This window comes from Anabrus simplex, chromosome 7 (assembly GCF_040414725.1).
Source record: "Anabrus simplex isolate iqAnaSimp1 chromosome 7, ASM4041472v1, whole genome shotgun sequence".
Lineage (NCBI taxonomy): Eukaryota > Metazoa > Arthropoda > Insecta > Orthoptera > Tettigoniidae > Anabrus > Anabrus simplex.
The window spans coordinates 332,466,179-332,485,628 of NC_090271.1; the positions used below are offsets into that span (position 1 = coordinate 332,466,179).

A 19,450-nucleotide genomic window follows, 5' to 3' on the forward strand; every position below is an offset into this window, starting at 1 on the left:
CAGATTTAATTTCTCATTTGAATATCCCTGAATATACCCGTCTCTTCTCCGTTATATTCGTAAAACGTCCAGGTATATTTTTTTTTACTCTATGCCTTTTTTTCTATTTTTTCATTAGTGAGCTTCCCTTGCTGTTGTGAATCCTCAAGCAGTCTTGTTGTGTCTCAAATAGCGCATCTCTCCGCTACACTACGTAATTAGCTCTGTGTCCTTCAGGCATTCATTCATAAATAAAGAAAAAGGAGAAGCTGCAAAAAAGCGAAGTGTAGATTTTCTCATGCATTGGTTATTCTGTATTCCACAAAATAATCTCTGGTACTACAACTGTGGTTTAGAAAGATTAATAAAAATATAAAAAGTGCTCATGCTTCTTAATAGAAGGATAAAAATAGTCGATTATCACTATTAATATTATTATCATCAGCACTATTCTATACCATTTCTGCCGCTTAAGAGCATGGTTCACACTTAGCAGATTTTCTGGATTTTTTCACTCTTCTTCTTCTTCATTTTTTTACAATTTGCTTTACGTCGCACCTTCTTATGGCGACGATGGGAAAGGGAAGGGCTAGGAGTGGGAAGGAAACGACTGTAGACTTAATTAAGGTAAATCCCCAGCGTTTACCTGGTATTAAAATAGGAAACCACGGATAACCACCTTCAGTGCTGCCGACAGTGGGGTTCGAACCCACTATCTCCCAGATACCAGCTCACAGCTGCGTGCCCCTAACCGCACGGCCAACTAACTCGCTCCATGTCCATTCTTCAGATCAATTTCTGCCACTTCTTCTTGTCATATTTCTCGGAATATCCCATATCGAAATCCTGACATTCCTTCCTGAGCCGGACTGTGTGGCTCAGACGTTTGAGGCACTGGCCTTCTGACCTCAGCTTGGCTGATTCTATCATGGCTCAGTCGGGTAGTATTTAAAAAGTCAGCCTCGTGTCGGTAGACTTACTGGCATTTCAAAGAACTTCTGCGGGACTAAATTCGGGCACCTCGGCATCTCTGAAATCCGTCAAAAGTAGCTTTCTTCACTATACGTCGCACCGACACAGTTAAGCCTTATGGCGACGATGGTAAGGGAATGGGCTAAGAGTGGGAAGCAAGCAGCCGTTGCCTTAATTAAGATACCGCCCCAACATTTGTCTGATGTGAGAATGGCAAACCACGGAAAACTATATTCAAGGCTGCCGACAGCGAGCTTTGAACCGACTATCTCCCGAATACTGGATACTGGCCGCATGCAAGCGACTGCATCTACAGTATCAGGTTTGGTCAGAAGTAGTTAGTGGGACGAGAAAAACAGTAATATTTTTCTTATTATTAACTTATTTCTTTACAGACACCGATCGTATGCTCTTTCACTGCAGCTGCCCGTGGAGACGTATGTTTCCAAATTATAAGATGATTATTATTATTATTATTATTATTATTATTATTATTATTATTATTCGCATTGGCCAAATAAAGACAACCAAGTACTGGACATGAAAGTAACGATGCTGGTATTAATTGGTGGGAACAATGGCTAGAGGTCTTTCGCCCTGAGGATATAATGCCTAAATTAGGAGTTAGGAATTAACTCAGTGGATGGGTAGGAAAATAATGCTGTCATTCTTATGAAGAATTATCTGCTGAAATTGTGTCCGCGTGAAAGCCGTGATAAATTGATGGTAAAAATGGCGTATGGCTTTTAGTGCCGGGAGATCCCAGGACGGTCTTTCGATTTGACTCCCATAGGCGATGACGATGAAATGATGATGAAGACAACACATACACCCAGCCCTCGTGCCAGGGAAATTAACCAATGATGGTTAAAATTTCCGACCCTGCCGGGAATCGAACCCGAGACCCCTGTGACCAAAGACCAGCACGCTAACCATTTAGCCATGGAGCGGGACAAATTGATGGTGATCACGTATTAATAATAGTAATAATAAATATACGTTTCTTCATTTGCTATATATTTTAGCAGACATCAGGTGATCGGCGTTTTGTCACAATGGATTTTTTTTTTAATGTTTGGGAAGCCAAGAACACGGATTCAGCACTTTTAAACACCCTCAGGATGGTCCGAATTGCATTCATCTTGGACAGATCACATCCACGAACGTTCATGGGGATAAAAGTGTGCTCTGAGTTCCAGTTGCGAAGGAATGGACAACCTCCCATCAGATTATTATTGTCTTATCAAACAAAGGTTTTCAGATACCAATTATTGAGCTGTGTAAATACGTGATTGCTTTGATGGTGGACGGTTAGCCGCCAAGATCAGCGTGAAATATTTGGTACGGATTTCATCACTGATATGCATTTAGGCCTGCCGCCCAGGTGGTAGATTCGCTACCTGCTCTTTACCTTGGTTTCTTTCTTTCAAAGCAGTTGGAAATTTATCCAATATCTCTCCTGGTAAATTATTCCAACCCCTAATTGAATCGGTTAGTTTTAAAACATCGCAAGTCAAATTTTTTGACAATTTCGGTTTATGTGACAAAATGAATGTTGAAGGGTAGATACAGCATTTTCTGTGGAACCCCTGCAAGTCTGCTGTATACAATGACCATGAAGGGACCTTCAATATTTAGTTTGCTTTTAAAACTCCGTAAGTCACTGACTTGCGGGGTTTCTCAAGGTGACAGTGATTTACTGCTAGTGTGCTGACAGCATCAGCTGTTGGTAACACGAATTTCACTAATCGCGAGAAGCACATTGTTTTGCGTTTGTTATAGAAGCGTTTCTGAACGTCGTACAGGAAGAGTGAAACAAAATCATATGGAGGTTACAATGACAAAGAAGTGTATCGACGAAATACTAATGTACCTTGCAGGTAGTTTGATATTTAACCTAATATTTATTTACTAATGATTCATACGGTAATTTAATTGAAACCGAGCTCGATAGCTGCAGCCGCTTAAGTGCGGCCAGTGTCCAGTATTCGGGAGATAGTAGGTTCGAACCCCATTGTCGGCAGCCCTGAAAATGGTTTTCCGTGGTTTCCCATTTTCACACCAGGCTCCTTAATTAAGCCACGGCCGCTTCCTTCCCACTCCTAGCCCTTCCCTGTGCCATCGTCGCCATAAGACCTATCTGTGTCGATGCGACGTAAAGCAAAAAAAAGTTGAAAATAACTTCTCCAACCGTTCTAATTTGTTTCCTAGAATACTGTATACAACTGGACCACCACTAACAAGGGGTGAATGGGGAATTTTCACTTTCATTTAAGAAGCATGTTTCATGTATCACTATGTATTAAAATATGTATATTATACATTTTCTTGTATAGTTTCGGTGGAGTTTATTGGTACTGTAAATTTTTATAGCTTTTTGTGCATATGGATATGAATTTTGGTTTTATCTAAGTCAATAATAGTGTTTTTCACTTGGTTTCAAAATCCAGTAAGTCACATTTTAAACTGATCTATAGGCAAAGTTAATAAAAAATAAAACGTCATATCCTACTTCCATCAAGTCTTTTTATAAGTATTAATCCTCAAAGACGTCCGGCTCCATGACTAAATGGTTAGAGTGCTGGTCTTTGGTCACAGGGGTCTCGGATTCGATTTCCGGACAGGTTGGGGATTTTAACTGTTGTAACCAAGGTTGAAGTTTACAGAACACAACTTTTATTGCTTCACTTTATGATATTTACACAAATAACAGAAATTTATCTTGAAGCAAAAAGGAATATTGAATCTTGAGAAAAGTCTGTCTTTATACAATATGTACAGGTTTACAGTCTTTATATACACTTCTATCTTGAAAAGATAGTCTTTGTGAATTGACACGTTGATAGTCGAAAACTATCTGGCACACTAACATGAATGTCTTTGAGAGTCCTTGTTTGTTGAAGTGCCTGAATTCCTAAAAAGCAAGTTCAATTGATTGAAGAAATTCCACCTAGCGAAACTAAGGGAGCTTGCATAACTTAGGGAATGAAAATGGCTTGTAAAAGAATTACGGAACATAGGCAGCGGAAACAGGTAAGGGAGCGGTGACCAGAGGTGAAACCTCGTACTGCCAGAAATTCAGTCCACCTGGTCGAAGCACATTTTCAAGAGGAGTAGCCTCCGTGCTCGACGTAGGGTGTATTCTGGAGCTGGACACCGGGCAAGTGGGCAATTGAGCAGGCAGGGAGCTCCTATTTATAGTACACTCGATGGTCAGGCACGCGCACTGAGGGCTGCGCGTCGAAGCTGGCAGAATGATACACAGGCGCGCGTGCAGCTGGCTGACGGAGCGAGATGGGAGCGCCGGACATACAACACCCTCCCCTCCTAAATACGCCGGTACGGCGTGAAACGGCGGCGGCGCTGGCGGCGACTGCGATGCTGGGGCGGAGCTGCGGATGTCTCTGTTGTATTGTCCGGAGCTGGAACTGGGCGGAGTGGCGCTGTCTCGTCCTGAAAGGAACCCATTGTTATTAAATGATCTAAAGCGCGTTCAGCAATAGATTTATCAGGTTTAGCAATAGCATCAATAGCTGGACAGGGGCGGTAGCGCAGACGTATCTGATCTTGATGGCGGCAGATACGTTTCTCCGTAGTCTGTATCTCGTATAGACGATGACCCAAAGATCTGCAGATGACTCCAGGTATCCAGAGTGGGTTGGATTTGAATGTCCTGGTGTAGACCTTGTCGTTGAGGGAGAACTTCGTTGGTGATGTCTTATGCTGGGCCGGAAGAGGCTGTAACAGAGAAAGTAAAGTTCTGTGAGGTCGTCCATGGAGCTTCTGTGCAGGAGTGATATTATCAGCGCCGGGTAGAGTTCTGTAGTTGTTTAAGAGTTGGAGCAGGGCTTGGTCTTTAGTTAAGCCTGAAGAGACAGCTTTCTTCATACTTCTTTTAAATGTTTGTACGAAGCGTTCAGCTTCACCATTAGATTGAGGGTGAAAAGGTGGTGCTAGAATATGACGAATGCCATTATGTGTACAAAAGTTCTGAAAAGCAGTAGCTGTAAATTGAGGTCCGTTGTCTGAAATTAGTACTTGCGGTAAACCTTCTGTAGTAAAGATTTTCTGGAGAGCACGAATGGTAGCTTCGGTTGTAGTAGTTGAATGCATATCCACGACATATGGAAAGTTTGACAGTGAATCGATGACTATTAACCACATGGAATTGAGGAAAGGACCTGCGAAATCGATGTGAACTCGTTCCCATGGAGTAGTAGCAGGAGGCCATGAAGCAAGATCCGAAGACGGAGCGTTCTGATTCGTTTGACATTGCTCACAATGACGTATTAGCTTTTCGATGGCGGCATCAATACCGGGCCAGTAGCAGTGTTGACGGGCGAGTTGCTTTGTTCTGGAGATACCCCAATGGCTTTGGTGTAATAATCCGAGAACTTGTTTCTGTAGGCTAAGTGGGATAACCACTCGGAAGATGGTGCCTGCTTCTAGTAATACAACTCCGGCACGAGTCGTGAGACGATGCTGCATACGATGATAAGGTGCCAGGTGGGCAGGAAGTGTGCTCTGAAGAGGCCAACCGTTGCGGATGTAAGTACGTACAGTAGCAAGTGTACTGTCCTTATCCGTAGCTTTAGCTATGCAGGTAGCATCAATAGGAAAACTGGATACAGTATCTTCAAGTTCTATGTCCAACTGAAGACATTCAGATTCTTGAGAATCGAAGGCAGTATCAGGACCAACGGGTAAGCGGGAGAGGGCATCAGCATTACAATGCTGGGATGTGGCTCGATATACAATCTGATAGGAATAATCAGAAAGGAACATGGACCATCTTTGAAGCTTTCTGAGGGAATTCTCTGGGATCTTATTACCAGGATGGAATAAGTGAACGAGAGGCTTATGATCGGTAATGATCAGGAAATGGTTGCCATAGAGATATTCATTGAAATGGCGAATACCAAAGATGATGGCTAAAGCTTCTTTCTCAATCTGTGAGTAACGACGTTGATGGTCATTAAGTGTATTCGAAGCGAAGGCGATGGGGCGTTCTTGTCCATGACGATCCTTCTGGGAGAGAACGGCACCGACACCGTAGTCTGAAGCGTCAGTAGCTAGCGTGATGATCTTGTCGGGCTGAAAATGAGTGAGTTGTATAGCTTGAATTAAGGCGTTGTTGATTGTTTTCCATGCCTGTTGGCATGGCGGAGTCCACTGAAACTTAACACCTTTTTTACGTAGAGCGTTTAATGGAGCTGCCACTGTAGCGAAGCGTGGAATGAACTTATTATAATAGTTCGCTTTGCCTATGAAGGACTGAAGCTGCTTGAGGTTCTGAGGTGCTGGCATGTTTACTATCGCTGAGACATTCTGTTTACTAGGACGAATTCCATTCTTATCAAGTATATGTCCTAGGTAGTGAACTTGAGGCTGAAAGAAGGTACATTTAGCGAGATTCGCTCGTAGGCCATTGTCTTTCAATTTCTGGAGAAGGAGGCGTAGATTGGTTAGATGTTCCTGATGATCTTTTCCAGTAACAATAATATCATCCAGGTAGTTAGCACAACCGGGAATGGAGGCGGTGAGTTGAGCCAAATAGCGCTGAAAAATAGCCGCTGAGGATGAAACACCGAATGGGAGCCGCTGGAGCTGGAGCAGTCCGAGATGAGTGTTGAGTGTGAGAAATTTCTTAGATTCTGCGTCTAAAAGTAGCTGGAGATATGCTTCTTTAAGATCAACTCGAGAGAAGAATTGTCCACCAGAGAGACGACGGAATAAGTCTTCTGGACGTGGAATAGGAAAGATATCTGTGTCGAGTTGTGCGTTGACTGTAGATCGAAAATCGCCACAAAGTCGAACATTACCATCAGGTGTCTTGATTACCACGAGTGGAGTAGCCCATTGACTAGAAGTAACTGGTACAACAATTCCAGTTTGTATCCATCTTTCCAATGCTTTCGTGACCTGGTCTTGAAGTGCTAGGGGTACTGGACGAGCTTTGAGGAAGCGAGGCTTAGCTCCGGATTTCAGCTGTATGTGAGCTGTATAGTCTTTGGCTGTTCCGAGCTGAGAGTCGAAGACTTCAGGAAACTGCGCTAGGAGAGCGGTAACGTCAGAAGTAGGATGCAATGTAGATACGACGTTAATGTTGTCATGTATCTGGAAACCAAATAAGTTAAATAGATCCATGCCCATAATGGTTGATGCAGTGTAGTTGTTAACTACGAGAAGAGGAATGGCCTTCTGAATTCCTTTATAACTAGCCTGAAGCTTGATTTGACCTTTGATGTCAATTTTCTTCTTGTTAAATGTCACTAGCTGGATGTCAGCTGGAGAGCATGAAGGTGAACCTAAGTCGTGGTACGTAGTCAGGTTAATAATAGAGACAGGTGATCCAGTGTCTAATTGAAAATCGACAGATCGATCAGAGAATGAGAGAGGAATGATGATTTTGTGAGAATCCTTTGTGGGAAGAATAAGATTGATCTGATCAACTTCCATGTCTTGGCGGGGCTGTATATGCTTCCGGCGCGCTGCAGTAGTCTTAGCAGGGCGGAGCGAACTTTGACAGACAGTCTGAATGTGTCCAAGTTTATTACATCGTTCACAAGTAGCTTTGAAAAAACGACAGTCACGACGTTCATGATGCTTGAAACAACCTCGGCAGGAAGGCAGGAGTTTCAAGGTGCTTTTAGAATTGGGCTTCCGTGTAGCATTACGAGAGGGAACCTGGCGAGAATGCTTGGTGGAGAGCGCCTTATCCGTACGGTGCACTGTAGCAGAGGACTTGCGGGCCTGAGGCGAGACTTGTGCAACTTCGTGTGGAGAAGCTATGGCTGCGGCAGTCTTGGTAGTAAGCTCATAAACCGTAGCAATACGCTGGACGTCTTCTAAAGAAGGGTTACTCTGCTTGACAGCGTCAAAACGTATTTTGTCTTCAGGAGTATGTAAAATTATCATGTCCCGAATGAGAGAATCAGTGTAGGATGAACCACAACCGTCCTTGGAGCGGATGAACTGGCAGGGTTTAGCTAGACCACGCAATTCAGTTATCCATTCAGTATGTGTCTGATGGGGTTGCTTTCTGCTCGGAAAAAATTCATAGCGAGCAGCCACTATGTGAGGAGCTTTGGCATAGTGTTCCGTGAGACGGGCCAAGAGCTGCGTGAAGGGTACCTCAGATAAGTGTTCTTCCGGACTTAATTTACGTAGTAATTCACACGTAGCATTGCCAACCGAACTAAGAAATAGTGCGCGGCGGCGTTGATCATCTGTGACAGAATGGCAGATGAAATGCTGTTGCAAGCGGGCTAAATAAACTGACCATTCTTCCTTAGCTGGATCAAAAGCAGAGAACGGAGGAATAGCTGATGGCTGTGTAGATACAGAAATAGCTTGAATAGCCTGAATTAATGCTGCCTGTTGTTGTTGCATAAACTGTTGTTGTTGCTGCTGTAAGGCTTGGAAGACCGTAGCTAGTTGTTCCGCAGTAGCCATTGCGAGATGCGTGCAAGCAAGAGTAAGGTACGCTGTGTGTCAGAGCTGGTTGGAGTGTCGTTGTTGTTTAGCACGTCGCCGTAGAGTTGACAACTGGGCCCGTTGAATTGTAGTGTTGGCTTCGTGTGTACCTCGTCACTATAGAGTTGGCAACTGGGGTCGAAGAAGTGTAGTGTGTTGCTTTTTTTACCTCGTCGCCATAGAGTTGGCGACTGGGGCCGATGAATTGTATTTTGGTGCTTTTTTACCTCGTCGCCATAGAGTTGGCGACTGGGGCCGATGAAGTGTAGTGTCGCTGTTGTACCTCGTCGCCATAGAGTTGTGTTGTAACCAAGGTTGAAGTTTACAGAACACAACTTTTATTGCTTCACTTTATGATATTTACACAAATAACTGAAATTTATTTTGAAGCAAAAAGGAATATTGAATCTTGAGAAAAGTCTGTCTTTATACAATATGTACAGGTTTACAGTCTTTATATACACTTCTATCTTGAAAAGATAGTCTTTGTGAATTGACACGTTGATAGTCGAAAACTATCTGGCACACTAACATGAATGTCTTTGAGAGTCCTTGTTTGTTGAAGTGCCTGAATTCCTAAAAAGCAAGTTCAATTGATTGAAGAAATTCCACCTAGCGAAACTAAGGGAGCTTGCATAACTTAGGGAATGAAAATGGCTTGTAAAAGAATTACGGAACATAGGCAGCGGAAACAGGTAAGGGAGCGGTGACCAGAGGTGAAACCTCGTACTGCCAGAAATTCAGTCCACCTGGTCGAAGCACATTTTCAAGAGGAGTAGCCTCCGTGCTCGACGTAGGGTGTATTCTGGAGCTGGACACCGGGCAAGTGGGCAATTGAGCAGGCAGGGAGCTCCTATTTATAGTACACTCGATGGTCAGGCACGCGCACTGAGGGCTGCGCGTCGAAGCTGGCAGAATGATACACAGGCGCGCGTGCAGCTGGCTGACGGAGCGAGATGGGAGCGCCGGACATACAACATTAACCTTCATTGGCAATGACTTAGAGGATGGGAATTTGTGCTGTCCCCAACATACCTGCAACTCACACACAACACATAACACTGTCCTCCATCACAATAACATGCAGTTACCTACACATGGCAGATACCGCCCACCCTCATCGGAGGGTCTGCCTTACAAGGGCCGCACCCGGCTAGAAATAGCCACACGAATTTATATATCCTCAAAGACAAGAAAAGTTTACAAATAATTTCTGGTTTATTCACCAGACAGTAAGTTTATATTTTGTGGCTTACGAGGTATCAATAATAACAACTAATATTTGACCCAATGTTTCCTCTTTAGTTTCAACTTCACATCACAACTTGGTGCTCTCTAGTGTGAGCAATAAGTCTATGAAATGACAGTGGATGGATGTGGCTGGAAATAGGAAGCTACTGTGTAGCATTCGCGAAATCAGCCTTGAGGTGTTGTTCAGCTGAATTTCGGGTTTTCTTGAAATGGCAGAATCAAACAGAGACAGAGTGGTCAGCGTCACAGAAGACAGGACGTGCAGATTTAGCAATACCGCCCATTAGAATTCGCCCGCGGAGCGATCTGATAGGCTAACTTCAACAGCTGAAAATATGACAACGGCACAAGATAAAGAATTATTCTTTCAAATTATTTATGAGGAGAAACTTGTATTTGGCTGTGGAAATCTACTATCTTCATTGTGAAACCGCCCTCTGGCCAGAAATCCAAAGTAAAATTTGGAAATAAGCTGTTGAATTGCCTTCTTAAGCTCAACAGCCGTAACGACACAGAGAGAACTCACAAGATGATTGTGAGATAATTACCCAATTAGGCCGGGGTTTGTCTGATGTTAGTCCGGTGACCCTGCCGCGCTGTGTGACATACATCCAACAGCCCTTGCGGACGTGGCATTCATACAAACTAGAGAGCATTCAACACGCCAACATTACACGTCTCACTGCCTCCAGGATTATACACAAAGGGAACAATCTTGTTTGAAAGTAGAAGCATCTCGCTAATCTCCTTACATGTGAGCATAATTTTCACCGGTAAATTCTGTAGAAAATGAAAATTGTCGTACAAAAATTAAGAGAGACAACCGTTCGACGAATTAAGCAACTACTTTTCTACCACAAAAACTCCAAAAATACAACAAGGACTAGGTACACCGTTGGCATTATCCTGATATTCGTTCAGCTTACGGCTCACAAAAGGATGCGTGCAATTTCTGCAAGACAGAAGGTATGGAACACTGAACGAGAGGAGGCGAACATTGTTCAACGTCAGACTGAGGTGAAGAATACCCAAGCTTCTCCAAGAAATACACTTCTTTTGAACCTAGTTTATTTCATTTCTAAATTAAATTAGTGTTTCGTAATTTTTAAAAACAGGCTGAGATAATGGACTCAAGGTAATGAACGAACTGTATTCACCAATATACAAGTGCATTTATTTTTCGTCAAAGGTGTCATGAGTTTGAATACCTCTTCTCACATCAACTGTCAATTTTGTTTACGCTAGTGATGTGAACTGTGTACTGCAAAACTTGGGAAAATAATACAATCTGGAGAACGGCGGCTTTTTTTTTTTATTCTTTTTTAAAAAAAATTGAATATCTTCGAACAAAGCCCTTCTTCGCAGTGGGAAGCAGTATACATCGATTCCCTCTGCTTATAATGCGCATATGAAGAAATCAAATGAGGCATGAGTGCTTACGATATCTTCGTATGCTACATTTGTGACAATCTCAATGTCTTGGCACGGTTGATTGGACTACGCCGTGTTTTGTTGCTTTCCTCGATAGTGTGACGATAGAAACAGGAGGACTAACTATTGCACTTGAAATCAGGAACAAAGTGAGTTAGGGGCGCGCAGCTGTTCGCTTGCATCCGGGAACGTCACTGTCGGTAGGCCTGAAGATGGTTTTCCGTGGTTTCCCATCTTCACACCAGGCAAATGCTGAGGCTGTACCTTAATTAAGGCCATCACTACTCCCTTCCCACTCCTGAACCATTCCTATCCCATTGTCGCCATAAGACCTATCTGTGTCGGTGCGACGTAAGGCAAATTGCGAAAACAATGTAACTGGACCAACTTTGATGCCGAAGAAGGTTTATATCAAGAATGTTTCATTAAATTTCGTAAAAGCAACGGATCGTACTGGATAAGGCTTTCAGTTCCTGAAAGATACGTTACCCGAAATAATCCGCGCATACGGCAAGTAATAAATGATCCGATATTTTTAATGATATTATTATTATTATTATTATTATTATTATTATTATTATTATTATTATTATTATTATTATTATTATTATTATTATTATTAACATGATATAGGCTCTTGGGCTTAGAAATTATAATAGAAGTCGAAGTGGTACGTTCATTCGTCACCAGTTGATTCCCCGGACACAATACAGCGCTAGCGTGCGAAGCGGATGCTGACGGAACCATCAGAATCAGTCTGAGAGGCTCACATAACAGATGTGCGCAACATATGAAGTTATGACATAGACACAAGCGTGGAATAAAACATCGGGCGATGAGGAACGTACGAATTTGGAAAACACCGAAACGAAATAACAGTAGTGAAGGGAACTACCTACGTACATTCTTAACGGCTGGCAACCAGGTATTACTTAATAGATAGCCAGTGTCCCTGTTGAAATTTGTAGGCTTTCTACGTATTTCCCCAGCTTCCCGTATAATCCTGGACCTGTAGTGTCTAATGTGGGTAAGAGCTCGAGCATCTTGGACATGACAACATGACCCGACAACAGAGCGTGCTCAGCTATTGCCGATTTGTCTGGCTGGTTGTCACGAATATTACGTTCATGTTCCTTGATACGAGTGCCAATGGACCGGCATATTTGGCCATTGTACACCTTACCGCAAGTACAGGGAATTTTGTATACCCCAGGATGTAAAAGTGGGGACAATTTGTCTTTGGTTTAACCCAGACTGTGATCAATTTTAGCGTCGGTACCAAACACGGTTTTTATGTTGTGTCCCTTCACTACTGTTATTGGCTTTTGAAATTGCGTTGACATAATTTTGAGGTTAAAATTTTGACATTATTTTATGAGGTGTTCCCCATTTTTGTTTGTGCGAATTTGTACCGAGTACGGGCCTATTATTTTTCTGTATTTTCTCTCCTTACCTAATGGCGCATTGAAGTCTCCCATTAAAATTTTCACATGTCTTTCTGGTACGTTACTGGTTACTTCTTCCATGTCTTCCCATAAGTCCTCGATTTCTTGTGCCTTCTTTCTGCTATGGTCATTTGTAGATGCATGTGCATGGATAATTGTGTATTCTTTGTTACCTGATTTGAAGGAGAGTGTACGTTTTGATATGGAATTGAAGTCTATGATGTTATCCACGACTGATCTGTGTGCTACAAATCCTGTACCAAAAAATAGTGGTGTGTCTCTTCTTACAGCAGGTTTACCTTAGTAAAACCTGTAATTTTCTGTGTCGAAATGATTTTCATCTATGAAGCGAGTGTCTTGAATGGCAAGAATTTCGATGTGAAACTTTTCTAGCATGTCTGCGAGTGTTTTAATTTTCCAAGTTTGAAGAGAGAGTTTGCATTGAGAGTGCCAATGTAGTGTTGCGAAGAGATTTTGAGAAGCTCCGACTCTTGTCCTCATGATGTTCCTGGTCCCCCAGAAGCCGATGACCAGGAAAGTCCAGTGCGTTGACTAGAGCCTGGGGTAGCGGATTTCTTTCCTCTTGTTCCATCATGATTACTTCAAGGTGAATAATTACAGACTTGATTGTTGAGATCAAATCAAATTTCAGTGCCGCACCAACTAGGGGAACAGACGCAGACCACTAGTCACTGGATACCAGAACAGACACTAGTGGATTTCTTGATGTTGTGTGTTTGGTCCGCGAGAGCTATTTTATTTCGCTCAAGTCCACCGGCAAGCCGGTGAGGACACCACTATCCGCCACCTGAGACACGCCACGTCGAAGTATCACCTCTCCGCCTGCTAAGACACCGTAGTAGGTTCGTGCGAGTGCTAATCCTGAAATCTCAATCCTTGAGGAAAAATTCCAAGCTGTTCAAATTTATAACCTTTTGGCCCCAGAAAATATCGAAATATCGAGGAAATTTTAATGAAGGTGCAGACCTTTGTTTTAGGGCAATTGGTGGCTGAACGGTAAGTCGTATAACAAAATAGATAGTACAATCGTTAAATAGCGCTGCATTTCTTGATTATGATAAAATCTCTCCAACTCGAATTTGACGGGCATTGGGAATGGGGCTTGTCTTTATAATGAAAACTCCCCGTCTCTATTGTGAATGGCTGTTGGCAAGTGAGCCTACCGTTATAGTAGAAACTCCTGAACTCGAATGTGGCCTTCCATTATCAATGAAACTTCCCCAAAGTGCACCGTACATCAAAACAACGTATAGGGTCCTCCCCATTTTGATTCCCTGATAGCGCTAAGAGACATTTAATTTAATATAATCTTACTCACTGCGTGTACATTAATTTACGTAGAAATCCGTTTGAGGCAACCTGTGCTGCTCTGGTGGAAAAAACACCATGAAATAAAGAATGTAAATTATGCACATTTTGTCAATATATTTGTCGAGGTAACATATTTAATTGATTAAAGGTACAAGACTACAGGTTAATATCCGCGTGAAAACAACCATTGCAAATATGTCATGCTGGTCCGTTAAAAACCGGTGTAATCGCCTGACTTTTGAATGCAGGCATGTAAACGTGCATGCATTGTGTCGGACAGGTGCCGGATGTCAGCATGTGGGATGGAATTCCATGCCTGTTGCACTTAGTTGGGCAATACAGGGACGGTTAATGCCAGTTGTGGATGACGCTGGAGTTGTCCAAATACTGTCCCATACGTGTTCAATTAGGGAGAGATCGGGAGATCGATCGGGCCAAGGAAACAGGTGGACACTCTGCAGAGCACGTTGGGTTACAACAGCGGCATAGGGGCGTGCATTATCCTGTTGGGAAACACCCCTGGGAATGCTGTTCATGACTGGCAGCACAACCGGTCGAATCACCAGACGGTCGTGCACAGGATGCGTGCGATAACCACGAGAGTGCTCCTGCTGTCATAGAAAATTGTTACCCAGACCAGAACTCCCAGTGTAGGTCCAGTGTGTCGCCACCGCAGACAGATGGAATGCAGGCGCTCACCTGGCCTCCTCCTAACCAACACACGGCCATCACTGGCATCAGGGCAGAACCGGCATTAATCTGAAAACACAACGGACCTCCACTCCATCCTCCAACAAGCTCTCGCTTAATACCACTGAAGTTACAGACGGTGGTGGTTTGTGGTAAGTGGAATGCACGCCGCGGGGCGTACGCCTCAGAGATGTCCTTCAAATAACCTATTTCGAACAGTTCGTTGCGTCACTGTGGTGCCAACTGCCGCTTGAATTGCTGCTGCAGACGCAGTCCGCTGCGCCGCAGTCATACGCCGAATACAGCGGGCCTCCCTCTCCGTGGTGTCACGGGGACGTCCGGAGCCCGGTCTTCTTGCGAGCATACCTGCTCGTGACCACTGATACCAGCACGCATGCACAGTGGATACATTCCTGTCAAGTCGTTCTGCAATAGCGCGGAAGGAAAATCCACCTTCACGTAGCCCTTTTATACGGCCTCGTTCAACCGCAGTGAACTGTTGATACTGGCCTCTTCGTATTCGCAAAGGCATTCTTGACCCATTCACAATCACTCCGTCCAATCTCGCAGGTAACTAACGCTATCGCACAGTACAGCCCGTATTTAAAACAAACCTGATGTGCAAAGTCATCGGGCCGCTACTAGCGCTACGCTAATGCGATTTGCGGGAAGTTTGAATCAACGTCATCTTTCATATGTATAAACACGCCTGCTAATGTTCGTTAACGCAGCACAACCCCTTCTTGGCGTTTGGATATCTTTTTCCGCCAGTGTACTCTTTTCCTTAATTACTTCGTATATAGCCTATCCAAGTACCGCTGCCAACATTTATTTTAAATACCTATTCAGATCGGATATCCATTAGGTCACATAGGGCAACGAATTCAGCTTTCTAATTGTATTGACAACAAAAGAATTACTGTGGAGAGTGCATCTGTGATTTGGTATTTTGAGTGTTAGGTAAGATATATCTCTAGTCGGGATGTTACGAATGGTTGAGAGCAACTGTAAAGAATCTGTTAGATAATAGGATGCCTATCTGTATATTATTTTGTAGAGTAGAAGCAATGGAAGATAGCTAAAACGCTGGTTTAGTTCAAGCCAATTTTGGTCATGGAATGAAGAAGTTATATGATGAAATGTTGGAATGTTCAGTATAAAGAGGACATAAGTATTCTGAGTTATGTGAAGTCTGTTAAAGACGGCGCCATTTAGTCTACAGTACACGACGTCACAGTAGAAACCAACAGCTTTCTGACCTTCAAAGGAAGTAAATCTTTTATTCCCTTAAGTGAGATCGTTCTAGGAAGGTACATTTTTCCTGGAAAAATCAACAACCCTTATAAACCGAAAGATTATTTTAAATACAATGCGATAGAAAGAACTAAATATTCTCATACAGTACATTGGCCCACAGCGGGCGACAAGTCCTGTTGTGCTGGCAGCCAGTCTTTTAGGCCACCTCAAATCAATCGGTAGAACGTCTGACAGGGATAGTGATTTACATCCCACTGGTGTACGTTTGGCCATTTTTCAACAGCTCTTCGGTAGGTACCAGATGTACTCAAGATGAACTAATAAGCTGAAATACTGTATTATTTCAGACGTAAGGAAAATAACTACAAACAACTGTCCAGTGAGCTCTGGAAACTAAGAACAAATAACTAAGATAAAATGTTGTCGTTTTTGGTGTTCGAGTCATCAGTCCACAGATCTCCATGCCACCCTATCCCGTGCTACTCTTGCCATTTCTACGTAATTACTACATCCTACATCTACTATAATCAGCTTGTCATATTCATATTTTGGTATACCCCCATCGCCTACACTTCCCTGAACAAGTCATGGCTGTCTTTTCCTATCATTCTATCTATTCTTCTCGTCATGTTTAGCCAATTCGCTTCAGTATCTCTTCAACCGTGTTTCGTTCTATCGATATCACCTTCAGCGTTCTTCTGTAACACCATATTTCAAAAGCTTCTATTCTCTTTCTTTATGAGCTAATGATCGTCCGTGTTTCACTTCCATATAATGCCACGCTCCATACGAAAGTCTTCAAGAACACGTTTCTAATTATACCAACGTTCGACGTCAGCTATGTCTCTAAACATCCATCCATGTTGCCATGCTTCCCCTTCGAAATGTACGCGTGTTGTTCAGAGAATGGATGTTTCTCTGCAGTTCACTTACAACATAAAACACGTCCCTCAACTCAACTCGCGCTCACTAAACCGACCTACACTCACACGAACATTATGAACTGAACCTGGAACATTCTCTCAGCCTCGAAACTTCTCGCTGCTATAGCTAATGTTTCCCTCCCTTTCTATTGTTCCAGGCTTCTTAAGGACGAAGACAGGACCGGAGAAGGATGCTGCCAGCTCGAACCTCGGCCTGTGGGACATAGTGTCGGCTCTGCAGTGGGTACAGAACAACGTGGCGGCGTTTGGCGGTGACCCGAGCCGTGTCACGGTGTTGGGCCACGACACTGGAGCAGCCCTCGCCAACCTGCTTCTCATCTCCAGCCTAGCCAAAGGTAGGAAATTTCTCTTCTACACCAATCGAGTTTCCCGAGTAGGCATACCATAGTGGAACATTTCTTACAGTAAAATTGCTAAATATAAATTTGAGTATTGCTGACATCGAGTGAATGGCCGGCTTTGTTGTTCACTAGAGGAGCATTAAAAAATTGGCCACCGTACCCCACGAGGACCCTGACTCACTTCCCACCATTATGTGATCAAACAAAACTAGACATTGTCTTTGCTTAACTTCACCTATAACATTCAAGCTTTGTAGAAACAATTGTTCTGAACAAGCTATTTATTTCCCCAAAATTCTCTAAACATTTTCTTGTTTACCTGTAGAAAGAAATACTGTATATAGGCCTTAATTAAAAATTATTATACTACTGTAGTATATATTAATGAAACATTCATAAAATAGAATGAATGAAATTATGAACGAAAGGCAGAATATCAGCAAGAAAATTCAGGTTTTCCAGCCTCAAAATCCTGGCTTCTATGGTTAACATAACTGTGTCCTTTTAGATGGGATGCTTTTACTTTCGTCCACTTTATATGATGAAGGATCTCCGCAACTTTTTCTCTTATGTGATTTCCGCTGGTAATTGCCACCACGCACAATCCATGTAATTTACACATATACTGCTATTTCACTTCCTGTGAAATTAACAGAGATAAAAACAAAGATTGTATAACACGAAGTAGAAATGAGCGGCAAATTGATCGTCTTTAATCAGGAAACGTCAGTGAGATACGCCCGTTTAAAACAAACTGCAATCGCTAATCCAAAAGCCCACTTAAAAGTAAGTGGTAGGCCTATGTTTAAAATTTCTGAAATGCGGAAAAAAAGAAAATAGACGAAAGAGGGAATTACGCCCTTTAAAAATTCGACGCAGTTATGTTCATCCAAACAGCTCGAGTGTTTGCCTACCGCGATACAGCGCAGAATTAGAAGATAAGCTTGGATCAGAGCTGTGAAGAGAATTACTGTTGAAAAACATCCCCGAATTTGCAGTCGTCACTTTGTGAGTTCCATGCCTACAAGAAATCGTGATAACTCAGGACACATCCCAACTTTACACATAGCGCCAGCAAAAGTCAACAACAACAATTATCATTATAATAATTATTATAATTATAATTATTATTGGCCGCCTGGTGGCCGTGATCGTTAAAGCGCTAAAGTCTAAACGGTCTGACACCGAGGTTAGCCGATCGAATCCCGTTGGTCGAAAAAATTCACCATCAGAATGTTGGCCGGCAGAGTAGGGAAGCTGGTGGTATACAATTTCTAATCACTAGATTGCGTGAGAAAATCCTGAATTAAATTCGAAACGTCTCCGCAGTTCTCGTATGAAGTGAGGGCATATGACGCTGTTGATGGTGATTCGTCCGTCAGATGGGGACGTAAAGCCTTGAGCAGGCCCCTCGCTGCTATTCGACGGGACTAGGCTATGTGCCGGCACCGGGCTTCACCCTATCCCTTCCTACTATCATATATCATGTCATTCATTTCATCTCATGAACTCCTCTGATGAGGTTGATGTCAGGAAGGGCATCCCGTCATAAAAACCCGCACGACAGATTCATCTCGCCTCATACCCGCCTCCGTAGAGAAACCGGACAAGGGTTGGACAAACAAACAAACATTATTATTATTATTATTATTATTATTATTATTATTATTATTATTATTATTATTATTATTATTATTATTATTATTATTATTATCCATTTTGTGCTAAACTGTGTAAAATTTTCTCTCCACTTTCCTTTCACATATCTTGATTAGCGTGCGAATTGGTCGTGCGTTTAGGGGCGCGCAGCTGTGACCTTCCATCCCACCGTCGGCAGCCGTGAAGATGGCTTCCGTGGTTTCCCATGTTCACACCAGGCAAATACTGGGGATGTACCTTAATTAAAGCCACGACCGCTTCCTTCCCACTCCCAGACATTTTCTATCCCATCGTCGCCATAAGACCTATCTGTGTCGGTGCGACGTAAAGCAAATTGTTACATCTACACGATCTAGGGTATATTTTTTACTTGGTCGTAAATTTCATCTTTCGAAACATTGAAAAGTAAAGTAAATGAAGCGCCTGCCATGCAAGGAAGGTTTACATTCCACCACTACACACCCCGCTAGTTTCATCATAAGTTGTTTCCTTTGATATATCATCATCATCATCGGTTCTTTGCCTATCAGCAGGTTTCCACAAGCGTTTTCCAAGCCGATCCAGTATCTTCCTGATAACTCTTTCTTCCTCTCAACTTTCTCCCTGCAACTTTTCCTCCCACTTCCTGCGTTAATAAACATTTTCTTCGTAAACAGTGACCTAACCAATTCTT

The 19,450-nt window shown here is 42.9% G+C and overlaps 1 protein-coding gene across 1 annotated transcript in view; it reads left to right on the forward strand.

Moving 5' to 3' along the window:
• Positions 1-19,450, forward strand: part of LOC136877835 (neuroligin-4, X-linked-like) — an 857,291-nt gene that overhangs the window by 413,175 nt on the left and 424,666 nt on the right. The window contains exon 3 of the mRNA XM_067152034.2: positions 16,915-17,112. Within this exon, the coding sequence (XP_067008135.2) occupies positions 16,915-17,112 (198 nt within the window). The remainder of the gene's footprint in view (positions 1-16,914; positions 17,113-19,450) is intronic.